This window comes from Ascaphus truei, chromosome 7 (assembly GCF_040206685.1).
Source record: "Ascaphus truei isolate aAscTru1 chromosome 7, aAscTru1.hap1, whole genome shotgun sequence".
NCBI lineage: Eukaryota > Metazoa > Chordata > Amphibia > Anura > Ascaphidae > Ascaphus > Ascaphus truei.
The window spans coordinates 110,815,301-110,831,682 of record NC_134489.1 but is presented as its reverse complement, the minus strand read 5'-3'; the positions used below and the strand labels follow the sequence as shown (position 1 = coordinate 110,831,682).

The following is a 16,382-nucleotide window of genomic DNA, read 5'->3' as shown; positions in this document are numbered from 1 at the left end:
CAGTAACGAGACGGATACGTCCCAGTAACGAGGCGGATACGTCCCTCTCACGAGACGGATACGTCCCAGTAACGAGACGGATACGTCCCTCTCACGAGACGGATATGTCCCAGTAACGAGGCGGATACGTCCCAGTAACGAGGCGGATACGTCCCAGTAACGAGACGGATACGTCCCAGTAACGAGGCGGATACGTCCCAGTAACGAGGCGGATACGTCCCAGTAACGAGACGGATACGTCCCAGTAACGAGACGGATACGTCCCAGTAACGAGACGGATACGTCCCAGTAACGAGGCGGATACGTCCCAGTAACGAGACGGATACGTCCCTCTCACGAGACGGATACGTCCCAGTAACGAGACGGATACGTCCCAGTAACGAGACGGATACGTCCCAGTAACGCGACGGATACGTCCCAGTAACGCGACGGATACGTCCCAGTAACGAGGCGGATACGTCCCAGTAACGAGACGGATACGTCCCAGTAACGAGGCGGATACGTCCCAGTAACGCGACGGATACGTCCCAGTAACGAGACGGATACGTCCCAGTAACGAGACGGATACGTCCCAGTAACGAGGCGGATACGTCCCAGTAACGAGGCGGATACGTCCCAGTAACGAGGCGGATACGTCCCAGTAACGAGGCGGATACGTCCCAGTAACGCGACGGATACGTCCCAGTAACGAGACGGATACGTCCCAGTAACGAGACGGATACGTCCCAGTAACGCGACGGATACGTCCCAGTAACGCGACGGATACGTCCCAGTAACGCGACGGATACGTCCCAGTAACGAGACGGATACGTCCCAGTAACGAGACGGATACGTCCCAGTAACGAGACGGATACGTCCCAGTAACGAGACGGATACGTCCCAGTAACGAGACGGATACGTCCCAGTAACGAGGCGGATACGTCCCAGTAACGAGGCGGATACGTCCCAGTAACGAGACGGATACGTCCCAGTAACGCGACGGATACGTCCCAGTAACGCGACGGATACGTCCCAGTAACGAGACGGATACGTCCCAGTAACGAGACGGATACGTCCCAGTAACGAGACGGATACGTCCCAGTAACGAGACGGATACGTCCCAGTAACGAGACGGATACGTCCCAGTAACGAGGCGGATACGTCCCAGTAACGAGGCGGATACGTCCCAGTAACGCGACGTATCCGTCCCAGTAACGAGGCGGATACGTCCCAGTAACGAGGCGGATACGTCCCAGTAACGAGGCGGATACGTCCCAGTAACGAGACGGATACGTCCCAGTAACGAGGCGGATACGTCCCAGTAACGAGACGGATACGTCCCAGTAACGAGGCGGATACGTCCCAGTAACGAGACGGATACGTCCCAGTAACGAGGCGGATACGTCCCAGTAACGAGGCGGATACGTCCCAGTAACGAGACGGATACGTCCCAGTAACGAGACGGATACGTCCCAGTAACGAGACGGATACGTCCCAGTAACGCGACGGATACGTCCCAGTAACGAGGCGGATACGTCCCAGTAACGAGGCGGATACGTCCCAGTAACGAGACGGATACGTCCCAGTAACGAGGCGGATACGTCCCAGTAACGAGGCGGATACGTCCCAGTAACGAGACAGATACGTCCCAGTAACGCGACAGATACGTCCCAGTAACGCGACGGATACGTCCCAGTAACGCGACGGATACGTCCCAGTAACGCACGTCCCAGTAACGAGGCGGATACGTCCCAGTAACGAGGCGGATACGTCCCAGTAACGAGGCGGATACGTCCCAGTAACGTGACGGATACGTCCCAGTAACGCGACAGATACGTCCCAGTAACGCGACGGATACGTCCCAGTAACGCGACGGATACGTCCCAGTAACGCACGTCCCAGTAACGAGGCGGATACGTCCCAGTAACGCACGTCCCAGTAACGAGGCGGATACGTCCCAGTAACGAGGCGGATACGTCCCAGTAACGCGACAGATACGTCCCAGTAACGCGACGGATACGTCCCAGTAACGAGACGGATACGTCCCAGTAACGAGGCGGATACGTCCCAGTAACGCGGCGGATACGTCCCAGTAACGAGGCGGATACGTCCCAGTAACGAGACGGATACGTCCCAGTAACGCGGCGGATACGTCCCAGTAACGAGACGGATACGTCCCAGTAACGCGACGGACACGTCCCAGTAACGCGACGGATACGTCCCAGTAACGAGACGGATACGTCCCAGTAACGAGACGGATACGTCCCAGTAACGAGACGGATACGTCCCAGTAACGAGACGGATACGTCCCAGTAACGAGGCGGATACGTCCCAGTAACGAGGCGGATACGTCCCAGTAACGAGACGGATACGTCCCAGTAACGAGACGGATACGTCCCAGTAACGAGGCGGATACGTCCCAGTAACGAGACGGATACGTCCCAGTAACGCGACGGATACGTCCCAGTAACGAGACGGATACGTCCCAGTAACGAGACGGATACGTCCCAGTAACGAGACGGATACGTCCCAGTAACGCGACGGATACGTCCCAGTAACGCGACGGATACGTCCCAGTAACGCGACGGATACGTCCCAGTAACGCACGTCCCAGTAACGAGGCGGATACGTCCCAGTAACGAGACGGATACGTCCCAGTAACGAGACGGATACGTCCCAGTAACGCACGTCCCAGTAACGAGACGGATACGTCCCAGTAACGCACGTCCCAGTAACGAGACGGATACGTCCCAGTAACGCGACAGATACGTCCCAGTAACGCGACAGATACGTCCCAGTAACGCGACGGATACGTCCCAGTAACGCGACGGATACGTCCCAGTAACGCACGTCCCAGTAACGAGGCGGATACGTCCCAGTAACGAGGCGGATACGTCCCAGTAACGAGACGGATACGTCCCAGTAACGAGGCGGATACGTCCCAGTAACGAGGCGGATACGTCCCAGTAACGAGACGGATACGTCCCAGTAACGAGGCGGATACGTCCCAGTAACGAGGCGGATACGTCCCAGTAACGAGACGGATACGTCCCAGTAACGAGGCGGATACGTCCCAGTAACGCGGCGGATACGTCCCAGTAACGAGACGGATACGTCCCAGTAACGCGACGGATACGTCCCAGTAACGAGGCGGATACGTCCCAGTAACGAGGCGGATACGTCCCAGTAACGAGGCGGATACGTCCCAGTAACGAGACGGATACGTCCCAGTAACGAGACGGATACGTCCCAGTAACGAGGCGGATACGTCCCAGTAACGCGACGGATACGTCCCAGTAACGAGACGGATACGTCCCAGTAACGAGGCGGATACGTCCCAGTAACGAGGCGGATACGTCCCAGTAACGAGACGGATACGTCCCAGTAACGAGGCGGATACGTCCCAGTAACGAGGCGGATACGTCCCAGTAACGAGACGGATACGTCCCAGTAACGAGGCGGATACGTCCCAGTAACGAGGCGGATACGTCCCAGTAACGAGGCGGATACGTCCCAGTAACGAGGCGGATACGTCCCAGTAACGCGACAGATACGTCCCAGTAACGAGGCGGATACGTCCCAGTAACGAGGCGGATACGTCCCAGTAACGAGACGGATACGTCCCAGTAACGAGGCGGATACGTCCCAGTAACGAGACGGATACGTCCCAGTAACGAGACGGATACGTCCCAGTAACGAGGCGGATACGTCCCAGTAACGAGACGGATACGTCCCAGTAACGAGGCGGATACGTCCCAGTAACGCGACGGATACGTCCCAGTAACGAGACGGAAACGTCCCAGTAACGCGACGGATACGTCCCAGTAACGCGACGGATACGTCCCAGTAACGAGACGGATACGTCCCAGTAACGAGACGAATACGTCCCAGTAACGAGGCGGATACGCCCCAGTAACGCGACGTATCCGTCCCAGTAACGAGGCGGATACGTCCCAGTAACGAGGCGGATACGTCCCAGTAACGAGACGGATACGTCCCAGTAACGCGACGTATCCGTCCCAGTAACGAGACGGATACGTCCCAGTAACGAGACGGATACGTCCCAGTAACGAGACGGATACGTCCCAGTAACGAGACGGATACGTCCCAGTAACGAGACGGATACGTCCCAGTAACGCGACGGATACGTCCCAGTAACGCGACGGATACGTCCCAGTAACGCGACGGATACGTCCCAGTAACGAGGCGGATACGTCCCAGTAACGAGGCGGATACGTCCCAGTAACGCGACAGATACGTCCCAGTAACGCGACAGATACGTCCCAGTAACGCGACGGATACGTCCCAGTAACGCGACGGATACGTCCCAGTAACGCACGTCCCAGTAACGAGGCGGATACGTCCCAGTAACGAGGCGGATACGTCCCAGTAACGAGGCGGATACGTCCCTCTCACGAGACGGATACGTCCCAGTAACGAGACGGATACGTCCCAGTAACGAGGCGGATACGTCCCAGTAACGCACGTCCCAGTAACGCACGTCCCAGTAACGTGACGGATACGTCCCAGTAACGCGACAGATACGTCCCAGTAACGCGACAGATACGTCCCAGTAACGAGACGGATACGTCCCAGTAACGCGACAGATACGTCCCAGTAACGAGACGGATACGTCCCAGTAACGCGACAGATACGTCCCAGTAACGCGACAGATACGTCCCAGTAACGCGACGGATACGTCCCAGTAACGCGACGGATACGTCCCAGTAACGCACGTCCCAGTAACGAGGCGGATACGTCCCAGTAACGCGACAGATACGTCCCAGTAACGCGACAGATACGTCCCAGTAACGCGACAGATACGTCCCAGTAACGCGACGGATACGTCCCAGTAACGTGACGGATACGTCCCAGTAACGCGACGGATACGTCCCAGTAACGCACGTCCCAGTAACGAGGCGGATACGTCCCAGTAACGAGGCGGATACGTCCCAGTAACGAGACGGATACGTCCCAGTAACGAGGCGGATACGTCCCAGTAACGAGACGGATACGTCCCAGTAACGAGACGGATACGTCCCAGTAACGAGGCGGATACGTCCCAGTAACGCGGCGGATACGTCCCAGTAACGAGACGGATACGTCCCAGTAACGAGGCGGATACGTCCCAGTAACGCGGCGGATACGTCCCAGTAACGAGGCGGATACGTCCCAGTAACGAGGCGGATACGTCCCTCTCACGAGACGGATACGTCCCAGTAACGAGGCGGATATGTCCCAGTAACGAGACGGATACGTCCCAGTAACGAGGCGGATACGTCCCAGTAACGAGACGGATACGTCCCTCTCACGAGGCGGACACGTCCCAGTAACGAGACGGATACGTCCCAGTAACGAGACGGATACGTCCCTCTCACGAGACGGATACGTCCCAGTAACGCGACGGATACGTCCCAGTAACGAGACGGATACGTCCCTCTCACGAGGCGGACACGTCCCAGTAACGAGACGGATACGTCCCAGTAACGAGGCGGATACGTCCCAGTAACGAGACGGATACGTCCCAGTAACGCGACGGATACGTCCCAGTAACGAGACGGATACGTCCCAGTAACGAGACGGATACGTCCCTCTCACGAGACGGATATGTCCCAGTAACGAGACGGATACGTCCCAGTAACGAGGCGGATATGTCCCAGTAACGAGACGGATATGTCCCAGTAACGAGACGGATACGTCCCAGTAACGCGACGGATACGTCCCAGTAACGAGGCGGATACGTCCCAGTAACGAGGCGGATACGTCCCAGTAACGAGGCGGATACGTCCCTCTCACGAGACGGATATGTCCCAGTAACGAGACGGATACGTCCCTCTCACGAGACGGATATGTCCCAGTAACGAGACGGATACGTCCCAGTAACGAGACGGATACGTCCCAGTAACGAGGCGGATATGTCCCAGTAACGAGACGGATACGTCCCAGTAACGAGGCGGATACGTCCCAGTAACGAGGCGGATATGTCCCAGTAACGAGACGGATACGTCCCTCTCACGAGACGGACACGTCCCAGTAACGAGGCGGATACGTCCCAGTAACGAGGCGGATATGTCCCAGTAACGAGACGGATACGTCCCAGTAACGCGACGGATACGTCCCAGTAACGAGGCGGATACGTCCCAGTAACGAGGCGGATACGTCCCAGTAACGAGGCGGATACGTCCCTCTCACGAGACGGATATGTCCCAGTAACGAGACGGATACGTCCCTCTCACGAGACGGATACGTCCCAGTAACGAGACGGATACGTCCCTCTCACGAGGCGGACACGTCCCAGTAACGAGACGGATACGTCCCAGTAACGAGGCGGATATGTCCCAGTAACGAGACGGATACGTCCCAGTAACGAGGCGGATATGTCCCAGTAACGAGACGGATACGTCCCAGTAACGAGACGGATATGTCCCAGTAACGAGACGGATACGTCCCAGTAACGCGACGGATACGTCCCAGTAACGAGGCGGATACGTCCCAGTAACGAGGCGGATACGTCCCAGTAACGCGACGGATACGTCCCAGTAACGAGACGGAAACGTCCCAGTAACGAGGCGGATACGTCCCAGTAACGAGGCGGATACGTCCCAGTAACGAGGCGGATACGTCCCAGTAACGCGGCGGATACGTCCCAGTAACGAGGCGGATACGTCCCAGTAACGCGACGGATACGTCCCTCTCACGAGACGGATACGTCCCAGTAACGAGGCGGATACGTCCCAGTAACGAGACGGATACGTCCCAGTAACGCGACGGATACGTCCCTCTCACGAGACGGATACGTCCCAGTAACGAGGCGGATACGTCCCAGTAACGAGACGGATACGTCCCAGTAACGAGACGGATACGTCCCTCTCACGAGGCGGACACGTCCCAGTAACGAGACGGATACGTCCCAGTAACGAGGCGGATATGTCCCAGTAACGAGACGGATACGTCCCAGTAACGAGGCGGATATGTCCCAGTAACGAGACGGATACGTCCCTCTCACGAGACGGATATGTCCCAGTAACGAGACGGATACGTCCCTCTCACGAGGCGGACACGTCCCAGTAACGAGACGGATACGTCCCAGTAACGAGACGGATACGTCCCAGTAACGAGACGGATATGTCCCAGTAACGAGACGGATACGTCCCAGTAACGCGACGGATACGTCCCAGTAACGCGGCGGATACGTCCCAGTAACGAGGCGGATACGTCCCAGTAACGAGGCGGATACGTCCCAGTAACGAGACGGATACGTCCCAGTAACGAGGCGGATACGTCCCAGTAACGAGGCGGATACGTCCCAGTAACGAGACGGATACGTCCCAGTAACGCGACGGATACGTCCCAGTAACGCGACGGATACGTCCCAGTAACGAGGCGGATACGTCCCAGTAACGCGACGGATACGTCCCTCTCACGAGACGGATACGTCCCAGTAACGAGGCGGATACGTCCCAGTAACGAGACGGATACGTCCCAGTAACGCGACGGATACGTCCCTCTCACGAGACGGATACGTCCCAGTAACGAGGCGGATACGTCCCAGTAACGAGACGGATACGTCCCAGTAACGAGACGGATACGTCCCAGTAACGAGGCGGATACGTCCCAGTAACGAGGCGGATACGTCCCTCTCACGAGACGGATACGTCCCAGTAACGCGGCGGATACGTCCCAGTAACGAGGCGGATACGTCCCTCTCACGAGGCGGATACGTCCCAGTAACGAGACGGATACGTCCCAGTAACGAGACGGATACGTCCCAGTAACGCGGCGGATACGTCCCAGTAACGAGGCGGATACGTCCCTCTCACGAGGCGGATACGTCCCAGTAACGAGGCGGATACGTCCCAGTAACGAGGCGGATACGTCCCAGTAACGAGACGGATACGTCCCAGTAACGAGACGGATACGTCCCAGTAACGAGACGGATACGTCCCAGTAACGAGACGGATACGTCCCAGTAACGAGGCGGATACGTCCCAGTAACGAGACGGATACGTCCCAGTAACGAGACGGATACGTCCCAGTAACGAGACGGATACGTCCCAGTAACGAGACGGATACGTCCCAGTAACGAGGCGGATACGTCCCAGTAACGAGACGGATACGTCCCAGTAACGCGGCGGATACGTCCCAGTAACGAGGCGGATACGTCCCTCTCACGAGGCGGATACGTCCCAGTAACGAGACGGATACGTCCCAGTAACGAGACGGATACGTCCCAGTAACGAGGCGGATACGTCCCAGTAACGAGGCGGATACGTCCCTCTCACGAGACGGATACGTCCCAGTAACGCGGCGGATACGTCCCAGTAACGAGGCGGATACGTCCCTCTCACGAGGCGGATACGTCCCAGTAACGAGACGGATACGTCCCAGTAACGAGACGGATACGTCCCAGTAACGAGGCGGATACGTCCCAGTAACGAGGCGGATACGTCCCTCTCACGAGACGGATATGTCCCTCTCACCTCCTGTCTGCATGTGGACTCCTGGCGTCAAGTGAACAAACTCCGGCTTCTCACTCACTCTCCCACCGGAAATAAAGCCAAACACAAAGTCGGGGTGCGCCTCCGCCATGCTCACCTAGCAGAAAAAAGAAATGATTATATAGATATATAGAGTTTGCTGCGGGTAAAAGGATCGGCCGTACATATGGAAAACAAAGAACAATTCCTGCGCTCCTACTAATTGCGCTAAAATATACCAGCGACGTTTATATGCAGGACCCAAGTCTGTGTAACGAAGGAGACATGTGGTCGCATCTTTTGACCAAAACATGATTCAAGCCGCCAACCTCGTCACAGTAACCTCCGTTTATCAGGGACCTGCACTGAATATTTAGTGTCTTAGGCGTGTAATATAGAGCACGCTAGTGCGCTACCGTGCGAGCGCGCGTCAATTACAATTGACTGTGGGAGGCTGACGTTGATAGTTGAGACCCGCGGGCGGTCGTGAGCAGTGACGCGGCAGATCATAGCAAATGCAAGAAAATGTGTATTTGCACGCTGTTACCGCGCCACGTGACACTGCCAAGCCAATCACAGCGCGGCTATCGCTGTGACGTCTGATGGGCGAGCCTGCCCACAACCAATCCAGAACAGACGTTTATACGGTATGTGCCTGGGTACCATTCTTCTTTGTCTACCATGTGTGTGGTAGGGTGCTACCTGACAGCTTATAGGTACCAGTGGCTGATGTGCAGTAAAAAATGAGTTGTACTGTGATCGCTAGAGAGCAAATAGTACATAACAAATAGTTCATGCTATATTATGTTATTAGAAAAGCATGTTTCAAGCTCTGGCCCAGTTAAGACAGTTCCAAATTCTTAATTGTCATATATAGAAGCACATGCACACCGCTGGTAGGTGCTGGAGGGGGGTACTTATCTGCCGGTGCGCTGTGTTCAGGGAGGTCCAGACATCCCAGAAGTACTTGAGCAAAGGAATGGAAGCAGCACACGGTCTTTCTAAAGGTGCAGTTTATTGTGCCACCAAAGGTCCAACGTTTCGGCAATAGATTGCCTTTATCAAGGGATTGATGGTGCCTCTCCCTGATAAAGGCAATCTATTGCCGAAACGTTGGACCTTTGGTGGCACAATAAACTGCACCTTTAGCAAGACCGTGTGCTGCTTCCATTCCTTTGCCCAAATTCTTAACTGAACAGTTTTTTTGTTCTGCATTTTTTATCCAAGATGACATAGTAGGGGTTTGAACTGAACCTCTGCTTCACACCACCGCTTACAACTATGTAAACGAAACGCGCGCCACATGCATGCGCAACTCTGGGCGCGCCCACTATATAACAAGCCTAAGTGTCCCGTGTACTAAACTGTGAGAATGCCCTGAAGGGGTTAAATAAACGAAGCATATGCTTTTGTGATTTAATGCAATTAAAAGCAGGGTAAAGCCAGTAACAAAGTTCCCTTATTATAAAAGGTAAACTGTGGGTGCTGAATTACCCGAGGGGGGCATATTAATACTTACACAACTCTTCTTTCTGTCTTTTAGTCAAAAGATGCAACCATGTGACTCCTTTGTCAGGCGTAGATTCTAAATGAAAACGTCACTAGTATATTTTAGCCCAAATTGGTAGGAGCGCGGGATCTGCTCTTTGTTATATAGATATATAGACAGATATCGATCTATATATAGCAAAATTTAAATATCACTTGTGAGCACACTCACGTCTTAGACAGGTTTGCAACCCTAGCATAGTGCTTCCACGGCAGCCAGGGATTCTGGGAAATGACATGCAAATGAGCACGGTCACATTTTGCCTGAAATCTATTTTTACATGGAACCCCAATAAAGTTTATGCTGATTGTGGAAGTTTTTTTTTGGCACCCACCATAACTTATCATGCGTGTGAGATACATTAATTGAATAATAATAATAATAGCATGTTCTTGTATAGCGCTGCTAATTTTACATAGCGCGTTACAGAGACATTTTGCAGGCACAGGTCCCTGCCCCGTAGAGCTTACAATCGATGTTTTTGGCGCCTGAGGCACAGGGAGATAAAGTGACTTGCCCAAGGTCACAAGGAGCCAACACCGGAAATTGAACCAGGCTCCCCTGCAGCAATCTCAGTGTCAGTCAGTGAGTCACTGCTTCTCCCATATAGAGATTGAACAGATACATACAATATGTGTGTTTGTGTTTTCTGTTGCCTTAATCCATAATATTAAATGAAAAATAATTTGTCTCTTAAAAATAATTTGTTGTACTTTCTAGAAATCTTTTCATGGACACACCCGAGTTTTATACCCACGGTGGCGCATACAGCGCGCTTTCACAGGCCGCGCATACAGCGCGCTTTCACAGGCCGCGCATACAGCGCGCTCACAGGCCGCGTATATAGCGCGCTGTCACAGGCCGCGTATACAGCGCGCTCACAGGCCACGTATACAGCGCGCTCACAGGCCGCGTATATAGCGCGCTTTCACAGGCCGCGTATGCAGCGCGCTCACAGGCCGCGCGCTCACGGGCCGCGCACATGAAGCGCGCTCACAGGCCGCGCGCTCTCACAGGCCGCGCACATGCAGCGCGCTCTCACAGGCCGCGCACATGCAGCGCGCTTTCACAGGCCGCGTATACAGCGCGCTCACAGGCCGCGCACATGCAGCGCGGTGGGAAGATCTTTGTACAGTATTAGATTTAACCCGTGGTTTCATGTGCTGACCGCTTCCTCTTACTGCACTTACAGGCCGCGTATACAGCGCGCTTTCACAGGCCACGTATACAGCGCGCTTTCACAGGCCGCGTATATACCGCTTCCTCTTACTGCACTTACAGCTGCCTTAGTGTAATCTCCGGTCGCCAGCGATCCCTGGGAACTCATCTCTGCGATCACAAGGCATCCTCTTCCGAGGGCAGCGCCCACCTCCTGCAGCCCCCGCACTACCCCAGGGCCGGGCACTGCGTGGGCATTTACTACGTCTGCCCAGGAAGAGATGGTAAAGATGCCACCTGGGGGAAGAGAAGCGGAATCGGATAAAGGAGAACTGCGCATTCGCCAACACGCGAATACTTCGCGAAGGAAAGAGCACCAAGCGTTGGCAGTGCTACTGCTAGCGACAGAAAAGATGGCCGATTTCCATCGCGTGGCCTTTAAAGTCCTTACCTTCATACTGGTGCTTTACGGTGTTTCCAATATCCGCAAACTTACGATCCTCGAACAAGAGGAAGCGTTGCTGATCGGCGATCACTCGGAGCCGAGCGGAGACGTCGGGTGTAAAATCCCCCAGGATGTCCACGTGGGTCTTCAGCATGCAGATGGAAGGCCCCAGCTCCGCGGCCAGCTGGAGCAGCTCTGCCGAGTCCGTAACGTCAGCTGAAAGGCAGAGGTTGGTCCCTTTCTCCTCCATGATAGTGAGGAGACGCGATGCCAGCGGGTGGGTCCCGGGAAGCAGGGCGCGGGAGGCGTAGCTCATGGCTTTGCCGGGTTTCTTGGCTGTGATGGATCCGTTTTGTTCAGTGGCGACATTGTTTTGCCGGATAAACTCCCTGACTTTCTGCACTGTCCCTGCATCAATCTTCTCTTGCTCATGCAGGGTCTGTAACAGGTTTGTCAGGGTGCAGACCGAGTGCAGCCGGATCCCACGCTCTGCCAGCTTCTCCCTCCCACCCTGCTCCCGGTCCACCAGTACGATGGCGTCAGACACCTGCAGACCCTCCTTCTGCAGCACTTCTACCGTCTCCAAGACGCTGGAGCCGCTCGTCACTACGTCTTCGATGATCAAACACGTCTCTCCGGGATTGATGGTGCCTTCCACCAAGCGTTTAGTGCCTGTGATCAATATAAAATAAAGTAATATAGCAAACGTCTCGCCATTCATACGCATGGAAGCCGTAGTCTGCCCGGCAACTAATGCAAAGAGATGTATCTCTACAATGAAGCTTAACCCTTTCATTGGGAGAGCAGCAGGCTGCACAATGCAACAAGCAGAGATCGGTTGCTGTGTGTTTTGGCAAGAAAGGGGTTAATACCACATTGCTGGTTTATACCATTAAAAAGAAAACTTACCTCCCTCTTCCAAGTATGTTAAAAAGATTACAATTTCGAACTCTACGGAGGACTAGTAATGAGAACATTTGACTGAAAATCCAAATATAAAACCAAGTGTTTCTAAAAACTATTGCAATGAAATGCCTGATCAGCTGAGCTAAACGTATTAGAGAGCGAGACTTAGGCCTGGGACATAGTACAGCAGACCCCGCTGAGCCGCGCTGAGCAGATGCACTTACCCCCTGCATCTGTGATCAGCGCGGCTTTAGCAGCCGCTTCCGCACGCGTGCGGAGGCTCAGAAATTTTGAGGAGACAGGCTTGTTTGAATTTCAGCGCTGAGGGGAGCGGAGCAGCGGTCACGTGACCGAAAACAGCCAATGGAAGCGAGGGACTAGCCCCGCCTCCCGCCACGCCTCCACTCCATCCCCAAAGCACACTCACTGCCTCGTCTGCCAGGACGCAAAAAAGCTCCTGCTTGAGCAGGCGAGGCAGAACAGGAGCGCGGATCAGCGCGGCCCGAGGCACCATGCCCGAGGCCTTAGACTGCGGCCACGCTGACCCTGAGCATGCTTGGCGCTTTCACTTCAATGAAACTCTATATGTACGGCCACGCTCACGCAAGCTTGGGCACGTACGCTCTCCAAAGCTTAGCGCTTGGGGAGACAGAGAAAATTGATTGTGAAGCGCGCTCAGCAGCAGTCAATGCACACAGAACACAGACATATAGAGACACACACACACAAATAGCCCCACCGCTCGTGCTTGCAAAATAATGGAGGACAGCCTGCGCAAATGCTTGGAGAGTTGGTGACGTCACTGCTCAAGCATGAGCGCGCTCAGCGGCATCGTGGCCGCAGCCTTAAAAAGCACTATATACCAGGAATAAAATGTAACGCACACAGGTTATCCCCAAAGTTTCTATACGCATCGTATGCGCTATTAAACAAAAGTATTAGAACCCGATCTGAAATATTCCAAGCAGCAGCAACACGGAAATGCTTCAGAAGAGCAGCAATACCCAGGGCCTGCAATCTCACTCCAGTATTAGTGGTATTCAGTAGTAACGTGGATCAGAACCTGTGCAGCTCATTGTAATCTGCTCAGTGTACAAAGCGTGACAATACCACAGCTCTGTCTACATGGGATTATTGCTAATACTCACCGTAGCTCTTGGCTTCCTTCCTCCGGATCAGCATGGGCAGCTGGTGCCTGGCGCAGATGATGGTAGCGAGGGGCAGCGCGGTGTATGGGACCCCACACACACAGTCATACTGGATCCCGGCATTCTGGGCTGTTTGATACAGGAGATCTGCAACCTACAGGAAACCAAATATTGCTGAGGCAGCCGGTTCATTCTGCATTTAACCCGTGCGCTGCAGGGGCTGAAGGCAGAATCGAGTGTCAGCTCACTGGGTCAGATACACTATCCCTGTAATTTACTCATGTTATTTAACAGCACACATTGCCTCCCCCATCTATCATCCCTGGAGATGCCCCCACTTCCTACTTCCCCCTGCGGTTAACCCCCAAACTCTCCCCCCCTGCGGTTACCCCCTACGCTCTCCCCCCCTGCGGTTACCCCCTACGCTCTCCCCCCCTGCGGTTACCCCCTACGCTCTCCCCCCCTGCGGTTACCCCCTACGCTCTCCCCCCCTGCGGTTACCCCCTACGCTCTCCCCCCCTGCGGTTACCCCCTACGCTCTCCCCCCCTGCGGTTACCCCCTACGCTCTCCCCCCCTGCGGTTACCCCCTACGCTCCCCCCCCCCTGCGGTTACCCCCTACACTCCCCCCCCCTGCGGTTACCCCCTACACTCTCCCCCCCTGCGGTTACCCCCTACACTCTCCCCCCCTGCGGTTACCCCCTACACTCTCCCCCCCTGCGGTTACCCCCTACACTCTCCCCCCCTGCGGTTACCCCCTACACTCTCCCCCCCTTCGTTACCCCCTACACTCTCCCCCCCTTCGGTTACCCCCTACACTCTCCCCCCCTGCGGTTACCCCCTACACTCTCCCCCCCTGCGGTTACCCTCTACACACTCCCCCCCTGCGGTTACCCTCTACACACTCCCCCCCTGCGGTTACCCTACACTCTCCCCCCCTGCGGTTACCCTACACTCTCCCCCCCTGCGGTTACCCTACACTCTCCCCCCTGCGGTTACCCCCTACACTCTCCCCCCTGCGGTTACCCCCTACACTCTCCCCCCTGCGGTTATCCTACACTCTCCCCCCTGCGGTTACCCCCTACACTCTCCCCCCTGCTGTTACCCCCTATACTCTCCCCCCCCCCTGCGGTTACCCCCTACACTCTCCCCCCTGCGGTTACCCTACACTCTCCCCCCTGCGGTTACCCCCTACACTCTCCCCCCTGCTGTTACCCCCTATACTCTCCCCCCCCCCTGCGGTTACCCCCTACACTCTCCCCCCTGCGGTTACCCTACACTCTCCCCCCTGCGGTTACCCTACACTCTCCCCCCTGCTGTTACCCCCTATACTCTCCCCCCCCCCTGCAGTTAACCCCCCACACTCTCCCCCCCTGCGGTTAACCCCCCACACTCTCCCCCTGCGGTTACCCTACACTCTCCCCCCCTGCGGTTAACCCCCCACACACTCCCCCCCTGCGGTTAACCCCCCACACTCTCCCCCCTGCGGTTACCCCACACTTCACCCGTGGACGTGGTGGTGACCTCCTCCCCTCGGTACCTGGTTGAGCAGAGCCGGGTGTGACACGATCACGCGCAGGTCGCAGTACACGGGGGAGGTGACCCCGCTCTTCAGCACGAAGCTGCCGAACCTCAGGGCCTGGACCCCGTGCAGCAGCGCGGCCAGATCCCCCGGGGGCTCCATGGGGAGATACGGGCAGGGGAGGCACGTGCGGCGGCGCGGGGAAATGACGTCAAGCAGGGGGCGGGACCGGCAACGAAACCACTTCCTGGAGAAAGCAAAACGCGAGGAGGGGCGGGGCCTCTTCCTGTGACGTTAGGGGCGGGGCCTCTTCCTGTGACGTTCGACGGGCGGGGTCTGGTTCTGTGCCGGTGGAGGGGCGGGGTCTCTCCCTCTGACGTCAGAGGGGCGGGGCCTCTCAGTTTGTGCCGGTGGAGGGGCGGGCTCTCTCGTTCATCACTTCCTGGTTTGTTTAAGATGCCCTGTGATTGGCCGTGCTAAACACGTGACGCGGACATCGCTTCTCGGATCCTGAAGCCGCGTTCACACTGGGGGCTTGGCGACGCCGCGCGCCTGTCTTTGCTGGGCGACGTGTGATCCTCCCCAGCCGCAGACGGAATGATCCGGCACTTCCGGGAAGGAACGATCTGGCACTTCCGGGAAGGAATGATCCGTCACTTCCGGGAAGGAATGATCCGTCACTTCCGGGAAGGAACGATCTGGCACTTCCGGGAAGGAATGAGACTCTCCGGTGTCATGTCTGCGGGACTGGCTGCATAAAGACATCACAAACGGGACTGGTTGTATTTTGGAGCTGTGCGAACGTACGGTATATCTACGTGTCGTATAAATACGTTTCGTTTAACATGTACAGTCCCATTTGTGCTCACGTTATTACATAAGGCTGCGGTCCCAATCATGACTGTGACGCGCGCCCGCCGGTGGGGGCGTGTCCACGCCTCCGTCGCAAGGTTTAAACTCAATTTCATTGAGTTGTTAAAAACCTTGCAGTACTGCGCGGCTGCACCTTCAGCGGGAAGGTGACTACTGGGCCCAGCCCCATTGAGGGGCGGTGCTTACACGCACAGCGCAGGCCGCACCGTGCGCACAGGCAGTTACTGGGACCGCAGCCTTAGATGTTAGCAGCACTTTAATGATTATTTTTCCCCCCAGAAGTATTCGTATGGGGCAGAACACGCTATATTTGTGTTTAGGAAGCG

The 16,382-nt window shown here is 55.8% G+C and overlaps 1 protein-coding gene across 1 annotated transcript in view; it reads right to left on the bottom strand.

Annotated features, from left to right (window-relative positions):
• The window catches only part of UMPS (uridine monophosphate synthetase), a 31,983-nt gene extending 16,502 nt beyond the window's left edge, over positions 1 to 15,481 (bottom strand). The window contains exons 1-5 of the mRNA XM_075609897.1: positions 15,202 to 15,481; positions 13,663 to 13,816; positions 11,615 to 12,280; positions 11,285 to 11,460; positions 8,460 to 8,574 (exon numbers count right to left, since the gene is read on the bottom strand). Coding sequence (XP_075466012.1) covers positions 8,460 to 8,574; positions 11,285 to 11,460; positions 11,615 to 12,280; positions 13,663 to 13,816; positions 15,202 to 15,345 — 1,255 coding nt within the window. The 5' untranslated portion in view covers positions 15,346 to 15,481. The remainder of the gene's footprint in view (positions 1 to 8,459; positions 8,575 to 11,284; positions 11,461 to 11,614; positions 12,281 to 13,662; positions 13,817 to 15,201) is intronic.
• Between the last annotated feature and the right edge of the window lie 901 nt (positions 15,482 to 16,382).